Source organism: Petaurus breviceps, unplaced genomic scaffold, assembly GCF_028583685.1.
Source record: "Petaurus breviceps papuanus isolate PSGF00001 unplaced genomic scaffold, PetGlider_PUasm1.0 140, whole genome shotgun sequence".
Classification (NCBI taxonomy): Eukaryota; Metazoa; Chordata; class Mammalia; order Diprotodontia; family Petauridae; genus Petaurus; species Petaurus breviceps.
In genome coordinates, this window is record NW_027185698.1 from 48,717,296 (window position 1) to 48,739,578 (window position 22,283).

The 22,283-nt window shown below is 42.2% G+C and overlaps 1 protein-coding gene across 4 annotated transcripts in view; it reads left to right on the forward strand.

The window, feature by feature from the left end:
* EBF4 (EBF family member 4) overlaps window positions 1-22,283 on the forward strand; it is a 108,907-nt gene that overhangs the window by 29,720 nt on the left and 56,904 nt on the right. For all 4 annotated transcript variants that reach the window (XM_069072177.1, XM_069072193.1, XM_069072203.1 and 1 more), the window contains 2 exons: window positions 70-143; window positions 3,778-3,846. In XM_069072177.1, coding sequence (XP_068928278.1) covers window positions 70-143; window positions 3,778-3,846 — 143 coding nt within the window. The remainder of the gene's footprint in view (window positions 1-69; window positions 144-3,777; window positions 3,847-22,283) is intronic.

Below are 22,283 nucleotides of genomic sequence, written 5' to 3' on the forward strand. Positions count from 1 at the left end.
CTTGCTCTTCCTTTTCCCTCTTCTCCCCTCCCCTTCTGTCCAACTGGTCTGTTGCCCCTGTCCCTTCAGGCCATCATCTACGAAGGGCAGGACAAGAACCCGGAGATGTGTCGTGTCCTCCTCACCCATGAGATCATGTGCAGGTGAGTGTGCTGACGGCTGGGTGGGAAGGGGAGAGGGAAGACCTCATCATAATTGGGTGCCCATGTTGCTGACCCACAGGGCAATATAGGCCGGGGCCCTGCAAGATGATGGGGTGGGGAGGGGGAGTGTCCAGACCAGCTCCTCAGGCCTCAAACTCTTCTCATCTGCCTCTGGGCCATTTACCAAAGCTGTCCCTGGCCTTATGGCAGGGCTAAGGGGGGAGGAGGAAGAATAGGGAGGAGGGGAGGGCCTCCCGGGCACTAGCTGAGCTGGCGGGTCCCTGAGGCCCCATTAGCCAGGGCTGTTTGTGCCGCTCGAGCCGTGTTTGCGCACAGGAGAGTCATCCTGTCACCGCTAATTGAGCTGCAGGAACTTTTACTAATGAGCTGGGGCCCAAGGGAAGGGGACTCCAGAGATGGGGGTGGGGGTGGGGGGAAAGGGGAGGCAAGGAACAAGGCTGTAGGGAGTGGCGCCTAAGGACTGGGAGGGGAATGGAGAAGCAGGTGGGCAGGTGTGGTCTGGCATGGACAGAGCGATAGCCTGTTCTAGCCTAGACCTAGGTAGGTGTGGGGGTGGTGAGTGGGGCTCCTTGTCTTCCTATCTCTGCTTCTCAAAGACCTAGCCACCCCAGCTCTGCCCTTAGCTATATAATGAGGATTCCAGATTTTAGTGCTGGAATGGACCCTGGAGGTCAGGTAGACCCACCCTCTTCCAGGGCAGGCATCACCTCAGCAACATCTCTGACAGGTGGTCTTCCAGACTTTAGTGTGAACACTTCCATTGGCAGAAAGCTCATTACTTCATAAGGCAGCTGGCCCAATTGTTGGACAGCTCCAATTGTTAGAGGGTTCTTTGTTATCCTGAGCCAAAAATCTGTTTTCCTGGAACTCCCCCACCCGCATTGTTCCAAGTTCTGTGCTCTAGTTTCAGCCACACAGAATAGGTCTATTCCCAGAGGTCTTTGCTTAAAGCAAACTCAACATATTGAAATCTGTTTTTACATACAAGTTCAATTATGGGGTATTCTTCATGTTAAATAAGAATTCACAATAATATCCCTTAAAAAAAAAAAAAAGACATGCTCCCCCAGGACATGGGAAAGAGAATTGCACTTAGAAATATTTGATTTACACCAAATGAGTGAATAAACATTTCAAAAATACATTTATTGTGCAAATTGAGGCAACCCATAGATGGCCTTGGACAGGATCCTTGCAGGCATGGATAGATACAGAATGGTCTCCCTTATCCTTGCAGTGTTCTATCCCCTCCCCTCTCAATGCTGGGGAGGGAAAGGGCAGAGAGAAACAGATATTTGACTCTCCCCCAAGACCAGCTCTGTGCATACCAAATAAAAAGGAAGTGTATGTCTGGGCAGTGGTAGAAGGATAGAGATCTTTCTCTCATCTCAAGGAAAGGAAGAGCTGGACATGGTGGCAGTGAGAGGTGAGAGGGCCCTCACCTCTCTTGGGTCTTTTGGGAATCAAAGTTAGTTGGTTTCTTTCCAGAGCACCAAGGATCCACCTTTTCCTATGAGCCTGTCTGCTGGCTGGGAGGGAGCCCTGTCTATGTGTGTTCCTAGCTTGATAGACAATATAGCTTTTGACAGAGCTCCAGAATGTACTTTTTGATCTTTAAACTGGAGTCAGTGGGAAACTATACACGTATTTATTTTACCCACAGTTTCCTAGAATTCTTTTAAAATTCAGTTTTATTTTCAACATTTGCTTCTTCCCACCCCCCACTAAGAAAGCAAGAAAAACAAAGCCCCAGTTATAGTTTCATATAATTCTAAAATCCCAGAGTTGGAAAGGAGATCCAACCCATAAGTGGGCAGGAATTTAGATGGAGAACACTCATAAATATGGAGAGACCAGTGGTGACTCCTGGCCTTTTTATTCCCTATTCTTCTCTCTTCCCCGGATTCTAGTTGTAGCTTTTCTGAGCATCTGTAGGGATTGATTGTTGCTGTATCCCTACCTATTCCTCCAGCTTTAAGGGGGAATGAAGGACAGGGGTCCTACCCTGAAGGAAATCCATTCCCCCTCCTTTCTTCCCTCAATTCTTTCACCCTCATGTTCTTTTAGAAATGGAACTAGGATGAGGCGAATGGGGCTTTGTCCAGGGCACCAAATTTAGAGGGCAATAGAGTTAGAGGTCCCTGATGGCATATCCAGTCCCTCAGAAGTCTGGGAACAACAACAGACCTTAGCACATATTTACCAATAATAATTAGTTAAAATAAGAATGGCAGACTGGGGTGAGTCTGTTGATATCATGGGATCAGTGTGTCCCCACACACAAGGTGGTCTCCTCCACTCCTCTCCCCACTTCCTCGGCCCCCACGAAGGCCTATTTTATACTGCTTGCCTCAAGCACCGTTTGTGATATTTTTTCTGGATAAAAACAATTCCCATAGAGATAGTTTTCTTCCACTTTCTTCCCCTACCCTCCTGATACCCATTCACCTTTTCCCTTGCCTCACTTCCCTTCTCTCCCCCACCCACTGTCTTTCTTGACTTTTGTGTCCTCTCTTTCCTTCTCCATTTTTTACTCCCATTTTATTCTCCTTACTTCTCAGGAGGAGAATAATGTCAAGAGACAGCTGGTGGCCCAGTGGAGAGAGCACTAGATGAGGAATTAGGAAGGCATGAATTCAATCCTGCCACAAACACTAGTTGTGTGACTCTGGGCAAGTCACTTAACCTCTATCTACATCAGTTTCCTCAGTGGTAGAATGGGGATAATAATAACACCTACTCCTGGGGTTGTTGTGAGGATCAAATGAAATAATATTTGTAAAGCACTTTGCGAATCTTAAAATGCTATGTAAGTGTTCACTGTTATTATTACCTTCCTAACATTAAGTCTTAATTAAGTCCTAATTAGGCTTGTGGAACAGAGGGACAGCTAGGTGGTGCAGTGGATAGAGCAACAGGCCTGAAGTCAGAAAGACTTATCTTCCTCAGTTCAAATCTGGCCTCACACTGTACTAGCTGTGTGACCCTGGGAAAGTCACTTCCCTTGTTTGCCTCAGTTTCCTCACCTGTAAAATGAGCTGGGGAAGGAAATGGCAAACAACTCCAGTGTCTCTGACAAGAAAACCCCAAATGGGGCCAAGAAAGGTTAGACAGGACTGAAATAGCTGAACAACAGCAACAGTCCTGGAATGGGCTCCCTTGATAGGTAACTAGTTCACTGGAGGTCTTTAAATAGAAATTAAATGACCATTGGAGAGAGTCTTAAAAGGAAAATTCCTAGTTTAGGACTGTGAGTTAGAATTGGAAGAGTCTCTGAAGTTCTGTCTCTTCATAAATGGTAAAAACGAGATTTAAGTGGCTTGTCCAAGGTAATACAGGGAAGTGTCAGAGGATGGTGAAGACTGGACTAGAGGCCACAGGACCATAGATTTAGGGAGGGAAGGGACGTGGAGGCCTTTGACTTCCCACCCTCTCATTTTACAGATGAGGAAACTGAGGCATGAGAGGTTAAGGACTTGTTCAGTGTCCTACAGTTTGTCCATGACTGACGTGGGATCTGAACCCACAGCCTCCCGATTCCAAGTCAAGTGCCTTTCCTCTTCCACCATGCCCGGGTCACTCCTGGCTCTATAACTCTGTCCTCTCCTTGCAGCCGCTGCTGTGATAAGAAGAGTTGTGGCAACCGAAACGAGACACCGTCTGACCCCGTCATTATCGACAGGTAGAGAGAGGATCCTGAGGGTCCTGGGAAGAGTGTGTGTGGGCATGCAGGTGTGTGCACACGAGTACATGCATGTGTGGGCACGCAGGTGTGTGCACACGAGTACATGCATGTGTGGGCATGCAGGTGTGTGCACACAAGTACATGTATGTGTGGGCATGCAGGTGTGTGCGCACGAGTACATGTATGTGTGGGCATCCATGTATGTGCACACAGGCATATGTGTACGCATTCGTGTGTGCATACAAGCATGTGTATGTGTGGACATGTCTGGACATTTGTGTGTGTGCACACGAGCATATGTGTGTGGACACATGGGCATTCATGGGTGTGCATGAGTATATGTAGGTGCAGACATGAGTATATGTATGTGTGCACATGTGTAGGCACTCGTGTGTGCATGTGAGTATGTGTATGTATGGGCATTCATGGGTGTGCACATGAGCATATGTGTGTGCACACGTGTGGGCATTCATGTTTGTGACATGTGTGTGTATGTATGGGCATCCATGTGTGCGTACCAGAGTATGTGTGGGGGGCATTCACGTGTGTGCTTGTATGTCTGTGACTATGTGCATGCGTGGGCATGTATGGATGTTTGTGTGTTTTTTGTGAGTGTGTATGAGTAGGGAAATAAGTGTCTTGGTTATGGTCACCAACAAGAGGAGGGGGTCTGTTTTATTGTGGGTGGTGTTTTGGTGGGGGGAAATTGTATTTGGGGAGCAAAGACACTGTCATGGGGAGGAAGCTGTATAATGGGGAAGGAGTAGGATGTGTCACGGGGGAAAGAACTGTGAGATGGAATTGATGGGAGGGGAGAGCCGTGTTTTATGGGACCAGGGGAAGGAGCTGCTCTTAGAGAGTTTATAAGGACTGAGCCAACATATAACCCAGAGGCAAAATGATAATGGGACATCAAAAATTAGTCTCTGCAAGAGACTGAGTAATGTCTAACATATGTGCCCCCTATTGTGAGGAATTGCAGAATAGCAAATTTTTCTATGCTGAGTTTGCTTTATAAGGGATCATTTACATGGAATCGTATACTTAGCCTGTGAACTCCAAGGAGTGCTGTTGGTAGAGCCTAGTGGTTAGTGAAGGAAGGGTTCCCAGAGAATGGGAAGATCTTACGCAGGGAATGGGGGAGCTTGTTCCAGGCAAGGGAAACTGCCTAGTCAGGGTTCCAAAAATGGGTGAATGGGAGGAAGTTTGCTTTGATGGAGCAGAAAAATTTGAATTTAGGTTCAAGGCAGAATAAGACTAAGTACAAACTGAGAGTTCAAGACATCTACCTAGACAACTGTGGGGTAATGGAAAAAAACAAACTAGATCAGGAATGAAAAGACCTGAGTACTGGTTTATAATACCACTTACTATCTGTGTGACCTTGGGCAAATCATCTCAGGGAGCCTTAGTTTCCTCATATGTAAAATGGAGATAACATCTTCCTGCCTAATCTATCTCACAGGGTATTTGTGAGAGCCGACAATTTTGGGCTATAATTGGATAAGTAATAAAATGGTTCAATGGCTTAAGATTGTCTGTTCACAATTTAAGAAAAGAATTGTATAGGCAGCTGATGTAACTTGGTTTATTTAGTCACCCTAACATTTTCATTATTATTATTTTATTATTAAGTGCTTGGTGCTATTGGAAATACAAATTTACTGAGGATGCATTAAAGTCCCTGCCCTCCTGGGACTTACAGTATAAGATGACATAAACATAGATAACTGTACAAAATAATATATGATAATTGCATCAGAGATGTGCCAAAGGAAGAAAAGCAAACAAACCCAGTGCTATGTGAGTTCTGAGAATGAAGGTTATTACAGACCCCTGGGATATGGGAAGATTTTATGAATGAGTGGATGAGTGAAGAAAGAATGAATGAAAAAAATTTTGTTCAGTGCTTACTATGTGGGAGGCATTGTGCTGAGTGATGATGATACAAAAACAAGCAAAGTCTGTCCCTGCCCTCAAGGAGTTTACATTATAATAAGGGAAGACAGCACAAATAGGGGAGCTAGATTGGCAAAGTGAAGGGTTAGGTACCAGTTCCAATGAGAGGAAGAGGAAGCCAGAGTTCAGAAATGGACAGGAGGTGGAATAGAGGGCTTGGGACCCACTAAGAAGGTTGAACTCACCAGTCAGAACCTAAGGTCATATGTTTCACAGGGCTTTGCATGTCTAATTGATGTTATATTGCTTGTCTTCTCAGTGGGTGGGAGAGGGACTAGAAAGAAAGAGAATTTGTAACTCAAAAATTTTTTAAAACAATGTTAAAAATAAAAAATAAACTAAAAAAAAAGAACCTACAATCATAGAAGCAAGAGTTGAAGTTTCAATGAGGGGTGGGGAGGAGAGAAGGCCTAATATAGGCAGCATGGCTTGGAGATGCCTAGGAATTAGCATGGCAGACTTTGGACTGGGCAAGATAAGGCTCAGTAATCAGAGCTCAGAGGTCTTTATGGAAGAGGTGGAGTTTGAGGTAGCCTTTAAAGAATGGGTGAGAATTCTTTGAGCAAATAGATGGAGAGATGTGGTAGCTATTCTGTAGGTGTCTTTTGAAAGATGCTGGGGAATGTGAAAGAGGTACCATGAAACAAGGGAAAGGCAGATTGGCATCCTAATTTTCAAAACAGAGAGGGTAAAGTCTGTAAACTATAGGCTGATGAGCTTGACTTCAATCCATTGCTAAATGCTAGAACATTAAAGGGATGGCATCTAAGAATTTAGAAAGAAAAGCAGTGATCACAAAGGGCTAGTGTGTCTTCATGGTTTCACAAGAACAGGTCATGCCAACCAGTCTTGATCCCAGGGAACAGATGATGAAACAGGCTTTCCCTCCTCTCAGAAGAGTGTGGGTATAGACTGCCACATAGACAGTGATATATAGTAGCTATAGTTTTGCTGTTATTACTAGGAGTGTTTGGGGTCAGGATAGGGGAAGCAGCATTGACTGGTATGAAAAACACAAGGCAGCATCAAAATCTTTTAAAATGCCAGATTAACCTAATTTCCTTTTTTTGTGTGGCAAGATTACTAGATTAGGGAATAAAAGACCCTAATATGTGTATAGCTTTAAAGTTTGCAAATCCCTTTATGTACACAATCTTATTTTGAGTCTCACAACAACACTATGAGATAGGTATTCTAGGAATGATTTTCACGACCATTTTATCACTTAATCTTTAAGCCTTAGTTTCCTCATCTATAGAATGAAGATAACAATAGCATTTATATCTCCCAGGGTTGTAAGAATTAACTTTGCCAACCTTAATGCACTAAATAGGGACAAGTAGGTGACACAGTGAATAGAACACCAGCCCTGGAGTCAGGAGGACCTGAGTTCAAATTTGGTCTTAGACACTTAACACTTACTAGCTGTGTGACCTTGGGCAAGTCCTAATTGCCCTGCCTCCCCCCCTCCAAAAAAGACAAAAAAGTATAATGCACTAAATAATGCTAGCTCTCATTACTGTTGTTATTTTCACCTTCATTAAGAGAGGCATAGTGTCCAGAGTGAGGCGGGGCTGGATTCTGCTCTGCTGTCTTGTTCACTTATGGGCATTATATTCTAGAAAGGACATTGACAAGCTGAGGAATTTCCATAAAAGGGGGATTAGGATGGTGAGGGGACCTGAAACCATGCCCAGAATTATCTGAAGGAATTGAGGGTACCTAGCCTAGAGAAGAGATGACTTGGGGGGATGGGGGAGCAGGCATGTAGAAGAAGGGTTGTTACTCTGCTTACCCCAGAAGGCAGAGAGAAGAGTAGTGGGTTGAAATGGAAGAGAGGCAGATTTCAGCTCTATATAGAGAGAAACTTCCTAATGGGGTGGAAAAGGCTGCCACAAGAAGTGTGTGTGTGGGGGGGTCCCCTGTTCTAAAGATCTCCTCATGGAGCCTGAATGAGCACTTACCAGGGCTTCTGTAGAAGTTTGGATTCAGTCAGAGGGCTGCACTTGAGGACCTAGAGGGCCATACATGGCCTTAAGGCCACAGGTTTCCCACTCCCTACTTTGAGGTCTGCCCTTCCAGCTCTGAGGGAAGGAAGGAACACACATTTATTAAGCACCTACTATGTACCAGGCACCATGCTAAGTGCTTTACAAATATCATCTCATTGGATCCTCCCAACAACTCTTAGAGGTAGGTGCTGTCATTATCCCCATTTTACAGTTGAGGAGTTGAGTGGTGTGCTTTGGATTATACAACTAATAAGTGTCTGAGGTTGGATTTTGTCTCAGGCCTTCCTGACCCTGGGCCGAACTCTTCCCACCCTAGCATCACCCTAATAGCTTCTGAGAGTCCTCAGAATGAGATGATGGCTGTGATTATGAATATAGAAATCTTTGTATATGTTTTCCACAATAATAAGGAATTGACAGAATTGTAGAAACTGGGTCGGAAGACACTTCAGTCTAAGTCTTATCTGAATCCCTAAAGGAGTCCCTTTGCAGCCTTTCTCTCCAGTTTCTGCTTACAGCTCTCCTGATGTCAGGGCCAGCCATTCCACTCTGGGATTGCTTGGATTTTTAGGGTTTCTCCTCACTTGGGAACTAAAATCTGCTTCCCTACAACTCATCACCTCGTGCATTGTCTAGTTCTGTCTTCTGAGGTTGAGCAAAGCAAACCTAATTCCTCTTTCACACAAGAACCCCCCGGGTGCTTGAAGATGGCTGTCATATCCATCTTGCCCCTTTCCTCCAGATCTTTTCTTCTCTAAGCTAATTCATAGCTCAGAAAGTCATAGACCTAGAGCTGGAAGGGGCCTTAGGCTTAATCTTCTCCAGAAAACTCCAAAAGGAAATAAAAAAAGGAATCAGGTTTATCTGGCATGAACTGTTCTAGCTGAAACTGTCCTGGCTCTTGGGGGATCATTTCCCCTTTCTAAATATTCCCAAATTAGGCCTTTAATAATAGATTCTAGGTTTTTTTTGGAGGCAATTGAGGTTTAAGTGACTTGCCCAGGGTCACACAGCTAGTAAGTGTCTGAAGTCACCCTTGAACCCAGGTCCTCATCTAGCTGCCTTGTGGGTTCTAGAATTTTGCTAGAATCAAAACCAGTGTGTCAGCTTATAGTTAAAAATGAAACCCCTTTCTCTTTCATTAGAAAGCACATCAACATTTGCCTTTCTTCAATCATTAGACATCCTTCCTATTCTCTAGTATTTTTCAAAGATTATTGATAGTGGTTCCACAGTCATATCTGTCACCCCTCTCAGTGCCCTGGAAAATAGTTCCCTTGGGCCTGTGATTTGAGCTCTCTGAGGACAGCTAGATGCTCTCTTATAATCATCCTGCTCATCTTGGTCTTCAGTATCCTGGGTTGTTTTTTGTTTGCTTGTTGCAAGGTATTTGGGGTTAAGTGTTTTGCTCAGGGTCACACAGCTAGTGAGTGTCAAGCATCTGAGGCGGGATTTGAACTCAGGTCCTCCTGACTCCAGAGTTGGTGCTCTAGCCACTGCTCTAGCTGCCCCTTCAATATTCTGTTAACTTGTTTTGTTCTATCCTTTCCAGGCTAAAGATTATTCTCTTTGATAGGGACATAAAAGAATTGAGTAGTTTTGCCTTCTCTCCATGGTCTGCTGACATTAACCTGTCTACCTGGAAAAGCAGACCTGATCCTTCTTTGCTCTTCCACAGTCAGATCTCTCCAATTCATCCTCTACATGACTGCCAAAGTGATTTTCCCTTAAGCACTTGTCTGACCATGTCACTCCCTTCATGGTTCCTCTAGGATCAAATATAAACTCTTCTGTCTGGCATGTAAAATCCTTCATAACCTAACCCCAACTCATTTTTCTAGCCTTATTGTATATCACTTCCCTTCATGCACTCCACAACACAGCCAAACTGGCCTTGCAGTTTCTTACATGTCAGTCCCTCTCCTATCTGCTTGCCTTTGCACAGGCTGTCTGTCCCCTCCCCAAGTCCATCTCCCTACTTAGATTGTCCTCCCTCTTCACCTTTGCCTCTTAGAGTCCCTAGTTTTCTTCCAGTGTCAGTTTGTGACACTTTCTACATAAAGTCTTTCTTGGATCCCCTGGTTGCTAGCATCTCCCCTCCCCTCCTCCAATTACTTTGTATATATTTTTCATAAATTAGAAGCCACTAGGTGGCACTGCACTGGATAGAGTAGCCAGGAAGACCTGAGTTCCAGTGCACCCTCAGACATTTACTAGCTGGGTAACCTTGGGCGAGTTACCTGTAAAATGGAGATGATAATAATACCACCTATCTTCCAGGATCAAATGAGATAAAATGTATCAAGTGCTTTGCATGGTACCTGGCACAGAGTAGGCATTTAATAAATGTTTGTTCCTTCCTTCCTGTATATACTTCTTTGTGTCTGCATTGTCTCCCCAATATCACAAACTCCTTGAGCACTCAGTCTGTTTCTTACTTTTGTCTTTGTAATGTAGAAGCTCAGCATATAGTGGGTGCTCAGTAAATCAATCGATTGATTGCACTTACCCATGAAACCACTACAACTTAAAGTGCGTTTTTGTCTTTCTTAGCATTCATTGCCAGGTTTAGCTCATTTTGAGTTTTAGCATTCCTGATTTTATTCTTACATGACTTTACCTCTGTTTTGTATTCATCCTTCATTACCTGCCCTTGATTCCATTTTCTACATCAAAAAATATAATTTGGTCAATGAATTCCCTGTGTATAAATCTCCCTTGGTCTATTTAGGCAAACCATCCTTTTCTTCCTCACTGAAATTTCATACTTCCATTGTCAGACTTCCATTTCTGAGGGCTGCCCATCTCTTTTTGACTGACTCCTCTTGGATATTAGCCTATGAAATCCTATTCTTTCTCTGAGCTCTTTGAAATGCTCTCACCTAAAATAGAGGTTATTACCCCCTCCTCCTGGATACTTTCTCCTCCTTGACTACTCATGACTCTCTTCTCTCCTGGTTCTCTTTCCACCTGTCTGACTGTTCCTTCCCAGACTTCTTCAGAGGATTATCATCCATGTTTCTTGAACCCTATGTATGGGTATGCCTCAGGTTTTTGTCATGGGGTCTTATTTCTATCACCACTTCCTCTTTTGGTGATGTCATCATCTTTCAGGGGTTAAATCGGCTAGCACCACTATGCAGGTGATTCCCAGATATACATATGCAGCCCTCATCTGTCTCCTGAACTCTGGTACCCTCTCACCAACTGCCTTTTGGAACCCTCTTCAAACTCAGCATATCTAAAATGGAACTCATTATCTATTCCCACTAAACTCACCCTTTTCTCAACCATCCCTCTAAGCAATCAAGCTAAAAAATTCAGAGTCCTCCTGGATTCTTCCCTCTCCTTTACCCCTCATCTCTACTTCTAGGTCAAGTCAAGTTAAAAATATTTATTAGCACTTACCAGGCACTGTGGTAAGCACTGGAGGTGCAAAAATAATCCCTGATCTCAAGGAGCTCACAATCTTATGCCAGAGACTGCTATTAACTGTAATGTTAACAGGATAAAAGATCTTCCCACCCATTAATACGCCCCATGTGAAGCCCATTAAGGGAAGCTTTATTAGGGGGAGGCTTGTTTTTTCAGGAAGGTTCACATCTTTTGTTACTTTGTAATTAGGCAATGGGTCAAGAGGGTTGTGATGCCCTCTGACCCTAAAGAAGTGTACATATATACTCTGAGTTTAGCATTTTGCTTTGGGGCTCACTCATTGGAAGAGTGTTCTTGTGATTTGACCAGATGAGACACTAGGTAGCTGTTAAGGAGCCCTTCCCGACATTGAAAAACCCATTGGTACTTCTCTCTCTGGCAACTATGTATGTATTGCCTTGGTCAGACAGTTGGATCTTTCTGTTGCTTTGTACTAATTTCTCAGACAGAAGCCATGTCTGTTGGTCTTTATTTCTCTACTTTTTCTATTTTCTTTGTTTGGATTTTCTCTATTTTCTTTGTTTGGATTTTCTCTGAAGTTCAGGGTGCTGATTTTTCCTCTGAACTAATAAATATAATTAAAAGATTATTGACACTTTTTTGAGTAGTCTTTCCTAGTAAAGCAGATCTAAGAATCTGTGCTAACAGCCATCCTAGGTATGCCAGTGTGGTTGCCACTAAATGTAACAAAAAGATGTAGACAGGAAAAACTGGAGATGATCTCAGAGGGAAGGCTCTGGCATTAAGGGGGATCAGGAAAGGTTTCTTGCAGAAGGCACAGTGGATAGAGTGCTTGCCCTGGAATCAGGAGGACCTGAGTTCAAATTTGGCATCAGAAACTTAATAGCTGTGAAGCCCTGTTTACCTCAGTTTTTTCATTTGTAAATGAGCTGGAGAAAGAATTGGCAAACCACTCCAGTATCTTTGCTAAAGAAACTTCAAATGGGGTCAAGGATAGTCAGACATGACTGAAGCAAGTCAGTAACCAAAAACAGCTCTTGCAGAAGGTGAGATTTTAGCTGGGACCAGAAGAGAGTCAGGGAAGCCAGGAAATAGAGATGAAAAGGAAGAATTTCAGGCATGGGGGATACCCACTGAAAATGAATGGAGTCTGAAGATGAAGTATCTTGTTCAAGGAATAACAATGATGCCAGTTTCACTGGAGTGTGTGGAGGGAAGTAAGATGTAAGAAGTCTGGAAAGGTAGAGAGGGACCAGGTTGTGGAAGGCTTTTAAACCCAGAGGATTTTATATTTGATCTGAAGGTAATAGGAAGCCACTGGAGTTGAATGATTATTGAACATGATCAGACTCACACTTTAGGAAAATCTGTTTGTTAGCTGACTAAAGGATGGGAAAGAGTGGGAAGAGACATAGGGCAGAAAGACCAATAGAAGGGATACTGCAATAGACAAGGAATGAAGTGATTAGGACCTGGACCAAGGTGGTGGCAATGTCCGAGGAGAGAAGGGGATATATATAATAGGTGTTACAGTGGTAGAATTGACAAGATTTGACATGGGGGTGATGGTGAGAGAATGAGAAATCAAAGATGACACTTAGGTTGCCAACCTGGGTGACTTCAGGAGGGTGGTGGTACCCTGGATGGTAAAAGGGAAGGTAGGAAGGGGAAGGGTTTGAGATGTTGTCAATTTTACCTCCACAATATCTGTCCTTCCTACTTATGCACAACCACTGGAGTCCAGTCCTTTATCATCTCTCACATGGACTTCAAGAATAGCTGATTAATTGGTTTTCTTCCCCCAGTATCTCTCCTCTCTAATCCATCCTCCACCCAGCTACCAAACTGATATTCCAGAAGCACAGATCTGACCATGTCAATCCCCTATTCAAAAAATCTCAATGGTTCCTTAGGATAAAATACACTTCTGTCTTTGATTTAAAGCCCGTCCTTTACAATCTCATTCCAATGTATCTTTCCAGCCCTGCTTCATGTTACTATCTCTCATGTAGAACCCAGAGGTGCTTAAGCAAAACCATCCTATTTTCTATTTCTTGTTCCTGATATCATTTACCAATTTTGTCCCTCTGCACATGTCCCTGTGCCTGGAATGATTTTCCTCCTCATCCCTGCCTCATGAAATTCCTACATCGATTCAAAACTTGGCTCAAATGCCCTCTCCTCTGGGGCCTTCCTGATTCCTGGACTTGTTGGTACTCTCCCTACTTTGGACTTGCTTATCTGTGCCCATGTTTCCCTCTGTTGGAATACTGGAGGCAATATCAAGGGCAGGGACTCTTCATTTTGTCTTCATATTCCTTATGTTAAGCACATTTTAAAAAATCAGACTTATGATTTCATGGATATGGGGAGTTTCAAGTATGGAAACTTATTCCACCAATGCAGAATATACATTCATCTGTAACTTAGAGTTCTAGAGAGCTACCTGGAGGCATTGAGAGTTTACTTGACTTGCCCAGGGTCATATAGCTAATTGATATCAGAGGCAGCATTTGAACTAAGCCTTGATGTTTCTGAGACCAGCTCTCTATCCTTTATACCATGCTCCTCCTGCCTGGAACATGGATACAAAATAGATGCTTACTCAATTGAATTGGATCAGATTCTTTTCAGTTTCCCCTTCCTTTTAAAAAACAAATCACAAATTCTAAGATGGAGAGCTCAATTCAACCCAAATTTCTCAGCATTCCTACTTCAGCAATCACTTCCTTCTTATTAGTAAAAATCAGATCCAAGTTCACTCTTCTTTTTTCTTCCTCTACTTTTTGAAGAATGAAGAATCCTCAAGGAAAGTAAAGAATTTATTAGCTGCTCTGCTTTGAGCAGAGGGAAAGGAAGGAAGTCAGAAAGGTAGGAAGGAAGGAAGGAAGGAAGGAAGGAAGGAAGGAAGGAAGGAAGGAAGAGAGAGAGAAAGAAACAAAGAAAGAAAGAAGGAAGGAAAGAAAGAAAGAAAAGAAAGAAAAAGAAAAGGAAAGAAAAAGAAAGAAAGAAAAAGAAAAGGAAAGAAGGAAAGGAAGGAAGGAAGGAAGAAAGAAAGAAAGAGAAAGAAAGAAGGAAAAAGGAAAGAAGGAAAGAAAGAAAGAAAGAAAGAGAGAAAGAAAGAAAGAAAGAAAGAAAGAAAGAAAGAAAGAAAGAAAGAAAGAAAGAAAGAAAGAAAAAGAAAAGGAAAGAAAGAAAGAAAGAAAGAGAGAGTGGGGGAAGCTCCAGCAAGTATCTAGAGTGAGATTTCCCCCACATGCTGTATTTTGCCTCTGTCAGGTTTTGTTCCATTTCTCATCCATTTCATGAGTGGGATCCTTCCCCACAATACTGCTTCCAGTCCCCCTCCATTTTTCCTCACCCACATATTCTCTACTTTCCTTCCTCCCTCTAGTTTTTAGGGTTCTTCATGGTTTTAATCTCCAGAGTTGTTCTATCTTTCCTTCCATCCAATCTACTCCTTTTGAATAAGGTTTAAGTTTCCCTAGCCATATTCCAGTTACGAGTGTCCTCCTGTCAAGTCTCATGCCTATGGGGTTGAATTGACAGAAGACCCGGGTTCAAATCTTGCCTCTAACACATACTAGCTATATGATCATGGGCAAATCACTTAACTACTCACTGACCCTAGGCAACTCTTTAAGATTGTAAGTTACAGTTGAGTTACTTTCCAGTATCAGTGGAAGGAGTTTCCATATTGGAAGTTCCCTTTACTAATGAACTTTCAGACTTAGACCCATCATCCCTAACCCTTCTTCTTACTCTGTAAAGCCTTGGGTTTCATTGTTGATCCTCTTGCTGGTTATTGCCAAATGAGAATTATGGTTCATTTTCACTGATAACTCTTCTTCCTACTTACTCTCTATTATTGGAATTGGTGGGTTCCCATGGACAGATTTTCCCTTTCTATCTTTTCATTTAGAGCCACACAGATTAGATATCCAAGGCAAAAATGTGTGTGTGTGTACGTGTGTGTGTGTATACACACACACACACACACATATACATACACTTCTTTTTTTACTGGCCCTTGTTAGATACGATTGATCCTTGGCCAAGACCCACTCTTTCCATATTTTAAACAATGATCCAGAAATCCACACCATGTCCTCAGGCAACATCATCTTCACTAGCTGTACCTGTCCCAAAGCCATTTTTCTTTTCTGCAGTCCATACTTTCTATTGGCAGCAGCAGTGAGAACATCACCTGCGTCCCTGATGTTCTGAGTTTCTACCCGAGGATATCATGGCTCCATCATTTGCTTCCACATGAATCACCAGAAATAGATGATGGTTGTCAGGCTTGACAGGAGATCCTCTATCATATCTTGGACATGAGCCCTGGGAGGATGGTACCTCTCTCTTGTTCTTGACGAGTTCACATATGGACATATGATCCCTCTGTGTAGATCCAACAGCTGTCTCTACTCATCCTTTCTTTCTGATTTGTCCTAGGTGACTTCTCTCCTTGTGGAACCATTTAGGTGATGCAGTGGATAGAATTCTGGCTATGGAGTCAGAAAGACCTGAGTTCAAATTCTACCTCAGACAGTTAATAGTTGCGTGACGCTGGGCAATTTACTTTGTGTCAGTTTTTTCATCTGTTTTGTTGTTGTTCAGTCATATCTGACTCTTCATGACCCCATTTGGAATTTCCTTGGCGGAGATACTAAAGTAGTTTGCCATTTCCTTCTCCAGATCATTTTACAGATGAGGAAACTGAGACAAACAGGGTTAAATGACTTACCCAGGGTCACCCTGCTACTAAGTGTCAATTTGAACTCAGGTATTCCTGATTCCAGGCCTGGAGTCACCTAGCTGTCTCAAAAGGCACCTTTCAATTCTAAGTAAGTCTCTGATTTTAGTTATTTCTAGGAGCACAGGAAATTTTCTCCTCAGGAGGTCCAACTCTCCCCTCAGTGAGAATAGTTTCAGGCATACCTGTTACATAGTTCCAAAAGTTCAGGTTCAATGGTCTTCCTCCTTCCCTTCATTTTTTATCACGTTCTTCCCACACCTCCTTCCACCCCCTCTGCACTTCCCCCACCCTCGCCCCCACCCCACTCCTGACACATCTTAGGATTCCCTTTTCTGTTTTCTTTTGGAGCACTTTCTTTATTCCTTAAAGGGGTGCATTCTCCTAGTTAATCCTGAAGTTGCTCCCCAACCTTTGGCCTCCTCTAGTGGGCCCAGCAGCCTGCATTATTATGCAAGGTGGTGTCTACCTAGCATTGGCAGGAGCCTATCTGCGCTTGCTCTGTGGGTCCCCAGATGCTTTCTCTTGCCTTTAGAACTGCTGCATCTCAGATCCCTGATGCTCTCATGGCTAACTGTGGCAGCAAACTGTCTGATTATTGTGTCGGAGCTCCTGTCAGACATTTTATCTATAGCATGTTTTCCCATCTTTTTCTGGGGGGGGCCTTCCTTCCTTTTCATTTGCTATCTAAAGCAGTTGTGTGAAAACACAAATAGAAGTGGAGGCCAATAATCTCTACCTGAGCATCCCTATAGCCTACTTATTGATTTATCCTAATTTTTAAAAAATTTTTGCTTTTTGGGGGGGGGGGGGGAAGTAGGGCAATTGGGGTTAAGTGGCTAGTTTTTGTGTTAAGTGTCTGAGGCCAGATTAGAACTCAGGTCTTCCTGATTCCAGGGCTGGTGCTCTATTCACTGTGCCACCTAGCCACCCCTATCCTAAAATTTTAATGTTATCAGTGTTTTATTGTATTTTCCTTTATTTTGGTAAATTTTTGCCTATTACATTTTAATCTGACCCAGGTCTCATCTGTGTTTGAGACCTCTGATGTTAAGCACTGAATCTGACACAAAGTTCATATTTGAGGTGATCAAGGAATAGGGAACCCTATAGACATTGAGCTAAATGATAAAATTATGGAAATATTGTTCAAAGAGATCGTTCTAACAATTGTCTTGGGGTGGCCTTAGAAGGATGCTGAAGAGTGACAGGCAGATTAACTCCAGGATTGTATAACAAGATATCTGAACTATAGAATCAAAGAAATACTCTTGGAATCATAGAATTTAGAGTTGGAAGGGGCCTGGGTTATTTTCTAGGTCTATCACTTTCTTGATGAAGAAACCACTACTTACGGTAGCCTTAAAAGATGGGCATTTATCTTCTTCTTGAAGACCTCCAGTAATGAGGAGTTAACAGCAGCCCAAGGTAGCCCATTTCTTTTTGGGGGCAGCTCCAGTCTCTATAAGTTCTCTCTTCTATTAAGCCTAAGTCTGCCACCATTCAGTCAGCCAGCTTGGTTTTGCCCTTGAGCAACAGAGAATGTCTGCTCACTTTCCTTTCTGAGTCTTTCAAATATTAGAAGATAGCTCTCCAGGCTTCCCTGTTCTCCCCCAGGCTAAATACACTCATTTCCTTTAGCTTTTCCTTATGTAACACCTTTCCATCCTGATCACCTTTGGATGCCCTCCAGCTTGTCAATGCTCATCTTAAAAGGTGATGCCCAAAGCCAAAAGCACTGAACTGAACTGTTTGCCCATCACAATAGAAAGGGGCACTTTCGTTTCCCGTGATGGGGAGATGCTACTTTCATTAATGTAGCTCGATAGTGATACTGATTCCTACTTATGTAGTTCTTGACTACAATCAGAAGCCAAATCTGGTTTCTGCCTCCACAACATCTCTCACATCTGCCACCTTCTGGCCACTAGAAAACTACCCCACCCCCACGCAGGTACAGACCCATCACCTCTCACCCAGACTGTTGCATTAGCTTTCTTATTGTTTTCCTTGCCTCAAGCCTCTCCCATCCCCAGTCCACCCTTTACAAAGCTGACAAAGTGATTTTCCTAAAGCATAAGTCTTGGCCAAGTCACTCGTCTGCTCAGTAAACCCACTGGCTCCCTATTACCTGTTGGAACAAACATAAACTTCTCTGTTTATCATTTAAAATCCTTCACCTGCTTCCAAGCTTCCTTTTCAGCTTTATTGTATACTGTTCTCCTTCATCACTTACGGTTCAGCCAAACTGGACTCCTTGGAAGTTCCGAATATTTAGTATTTCATTTCCACTTTCTGTTCCTTTGCCCTGGATATCTCTTACTACCGTGTTTCCCCGATAATAAGACCTATCCCGAAAATAAGCCCTCCCCTTACTGTGTAAGATTCCTCTAAAATAAGCCCTCCCCGAAAATAAGCCCTATTGAGATTGCTACTGTAGTGAAAGTGATCCCCTGCACTACACGCTACATTATGGTACCCTCTGTATGCACCGTTTCCCCCCGCCCCCGAAACGCATGCCATGCTCCGAGCTGCATCCAATCAGAGCTGCAGCAGTGAGCGCGTCATCCTGTTCTTCCCCAGTGATTTGCTTATTGAATAAAGGTACATTTTTTGGTTCACATTTACCTGTTTATTAAAATTGCTGTCAATGTTCATTAAAATAAGCCCTCCCCTGAAAATAAGCCCTCTGGTGTTTTTCTGTCTAAAAAATTTAATAAGACAGTGTCTTATTATCGGGGAAACACGGTACCTCCTGACCCCGACCACTAGAATTTCTAGTTTCCTTCAAGGTACGGTATAAGTGGATTATTGAAATGAAGGCTTTCCTGATTTTATCAGCTCCTAGGGTCTTCCCTTCCAGAATCTCATTCTCTCTATCTTGTTTATTCCTAAATGTACACAGCTTGTCTTCCCTGGCTATACTGTAAACTCCTTGAGGGTAGGGATTGTCTTGATATTCCCTCCCCAGACCTGAGCATAGTATCTGACATATAGTAGGCTCTTATAAATGTTTATTGATTGAATCAAAGAACTTTCACATATATTGATTCAGCTTTTTTGGCAACCAATTTTGGGTAACAAAACTCCTAGATTTGTTTTTAACATGAAAGGTTTTTAAGTCACATCTTCCTATCTTATATTTATGCAGTTGATATTTTGGACTTAAATGCAGGGACTTCACATTTATGTCTGCTGAAATGAGCCTTGTTGATTTATACCCAGTGTTTATCAGTCAATGTAATTTTCGGTTTTTGTTTAATCATCTATCAATCAATAATTATTTATTGACACCTACAAAAGGCACAGTGTTAGGTGATGTTAGGGATTATATGTCATATAAGACAATAGGCCCTGATCTCGAAAAATACATAATTGGGAAAAAAAACCCTAGCATTTATATTGTGATATAAATTTTGCAGTATGTTATTTCAAATGATCTTCATAACAATCCTGTGGGGGTAGGTACTATTATTATCTTGATTTTAGAAATAAAAAAAGAGACAGGCAGAAGTTAAGTGACTTGCTCAGGGTCATACATCTAACAAGTCAGATTTGAACTGAGGTCTACCCAATTCCAGGTCCAATGCTTTATCCACTATACTACCTATTTACAAATAATTTTAAGAGTTGTAAGAATTGTAAGATATGGCATAAACACAAGGCACCATAAGACTCAAGAACAAAAAAAAGTAAGGGCAATACAGGAATTAAATCACTCTTCAATATAATAATAGAAGTCATATCCCAAGGTAGTCCATGATCGATGGCCAGAGGAGTTGTTTAGACTTAAGAGGAATGAAAAGATGGAAAGTACCACTCTAGGCTGGGAATGCTTCACAGAGTAGATTAGGGAGGGTTAAAATTTGCCCTTGAAAGGTGCATAGGTTATCTACAAAAAGGGTGAAGGGAATAGGGTGAGCAAATAATAAGAAAGAACATGTGTTAGGAGAAAGTGAAAAGCCTGGCCAAGAGCCAGTAGGAAGATATATGTTGACAGCCTAGATCCAATGGGAGTTGAGATTGAATAGTTAAAATAGGACCAGGAAGAAACTGAAGGCAAGGCCTTTCTCCTGGGAAGAATGGTAGGATAATCCTGCTAAAATTCTGTAAACTAAGTCAGCACATAAATGTGTGATAGCTTCAGTGAAGAGAGGGGCACAGGGGGATAATGGCAAAGAGGCTATTGGAAAAGATGGTTCAGGTTTAAGAAACAAAAGAGATCTAAGGCTTTCAGGCTGCTCAGAAGCCTCATTTCCTTCAAAAAGAGAGGTGGAAGGCTCTGGACATGGGGAACGCCAAATGACATCATAAAAAGTGAAAGTGACATATCACAAAAAGAAAAGAATTAGTTACTAACATGGATATGCAAGCAGTTTGTTGGCTAATTAGAACAAAGGTCAAAATCAATATCAAATTAGGAGAAATAATAGCTCATATTTATATAGTGCTTGCTATATGGACGGTATTGTGCTAAATGCTCTGCAATTATTATCTCATTTGATCCTCACAATAACCCTGGGAGTCAGGGGCTATGATGATACCCATTTTACAGGGGAGGAAACTGAGGCAGAGTTTAATTGACTTGCCTAGGCTCAGAAAGGATAAAGATAAGACTAATCACTGCATGCTTTTTTTGTTTTAAACTTTCATTAATATCTTTTGTTTTTAAAACACTTTTATCTCCCAATATATTCCTCTCTGTCTGTCTCTCTCTCCCTTCTCTCCCCTTTCTCCTCTCCTCTCCTCTCCTCTCCTCTCCTCTCCACTCCTCCTCTGTCCTTTCCTCCTTCTACACAGCCATCCCTTAGGACACAAAATGCAAAAGAAGGGGAAGGGAGGGGACAGTTCAACAAAACTGATCAATATACAAAACAAGTCTGACAGTATGTGCTCTGTTCAGCTCCCTAGTCACCCTACCTCTGCAAAGAAGGGAGGGATGTGCCTGCTTATATCTCTTCTTCATTGCCGTGCTTGGTGTTTCCATCTATATTCTTGTGCTCATTATGGATATTGTCTTCCTGGTTCTGATTGCTTTACTTTATATATCAGTTCCTGTAAGTCTTCCAATGCTTCCCTGTATTTTTCTTACTCATAAATTTTTTTTCCATAAATTCTTAAAACAGTAATCTTCCTGTGTCTTACAATTTGTTTAGCCATTTCCCAATCTATAGTCATCTATTTTATTTCCAGTTCTTTGCTACTACAAAAAGTGCTGCTATAAATATTTTGGCATATATCGGACCTTTCTTTCTATTTTTTTTTTACTTCCTTGGGTGAATATAGCTAATTTGCATGTAATTATAAAAGCTTCAATCTAACCTATCCAAATAAGTTGTTGATGTCAAAACATGGGAAATGGAAAAAGACAAAAATCCTGACCTTGATTATCACCATTTCCTATAGAAGTTTAACTGAAGTGAGCAGTTGCTACAACAAGGAGGCCAAAGGGCCCTAAAGAACACCTTAGCCAGAAATCACTCTATCTCCTTGCTGAATCAAGAGATATGGCAGCCAAGAGGAGCACTGGTCCAGAATACAGGATTACTGCCTCATAAAATAGGGAAAAGTAGTAGAGGTAAAAATAGCCCAACTAAATTATATCATCCCAAGAGTATACATATATTAAACTAGCAGGGGAAAAACAAATAGATAGAAAATGGAACGAATTGGTCAGTTTCTATAACAATCTATTTTCATCATCAAGAATTATGGAACCAACATATTTTGATGCTTCACACTTTGGTCTCTAATGTGCTTAAAATAGTACAGTAGCAGTAGAAATATGTTTAAGAAGAAAAAATTGGGAAGAGTGGCTAGACCAGGCCAAGTCACAGAGGACATATATGCTGAAGCAACACAATCCTGAAAGCATTAGAGTAATGTTATATAAGATATTTTAGAGAGAAGAAGATACCAAAAGAATGGAAAAATCATGGACAATATTAATACCCCCAAAATGTCATCGAGAAGACATCAATGTGTTTTTCCATATGCCTACTTTTTATCATCTTTACCAGATTTTTGTTAGAATGATCTATACACATATTAAAAGTGATCTTGAGGGGCGACCAGGTAGCACAGCGAGGAAGAGCACCGGCTCCAGTGTCGGGATGACATGTGGATCGAATCTGGGCTCAGACACTTATTATCCACCCAGAAACACCTGGCCGTGTAACCTTGAGCAAGTTACTTAACCACTATTGCTTTAAAAAAAAAAGTGATCTTGAGAAAAATATGAGGAGTAAAAAGGCACAGTTTTGCAAATGACTTTGTATAGCAAATTACAATTTTTGCAGTCACAGCCTTCA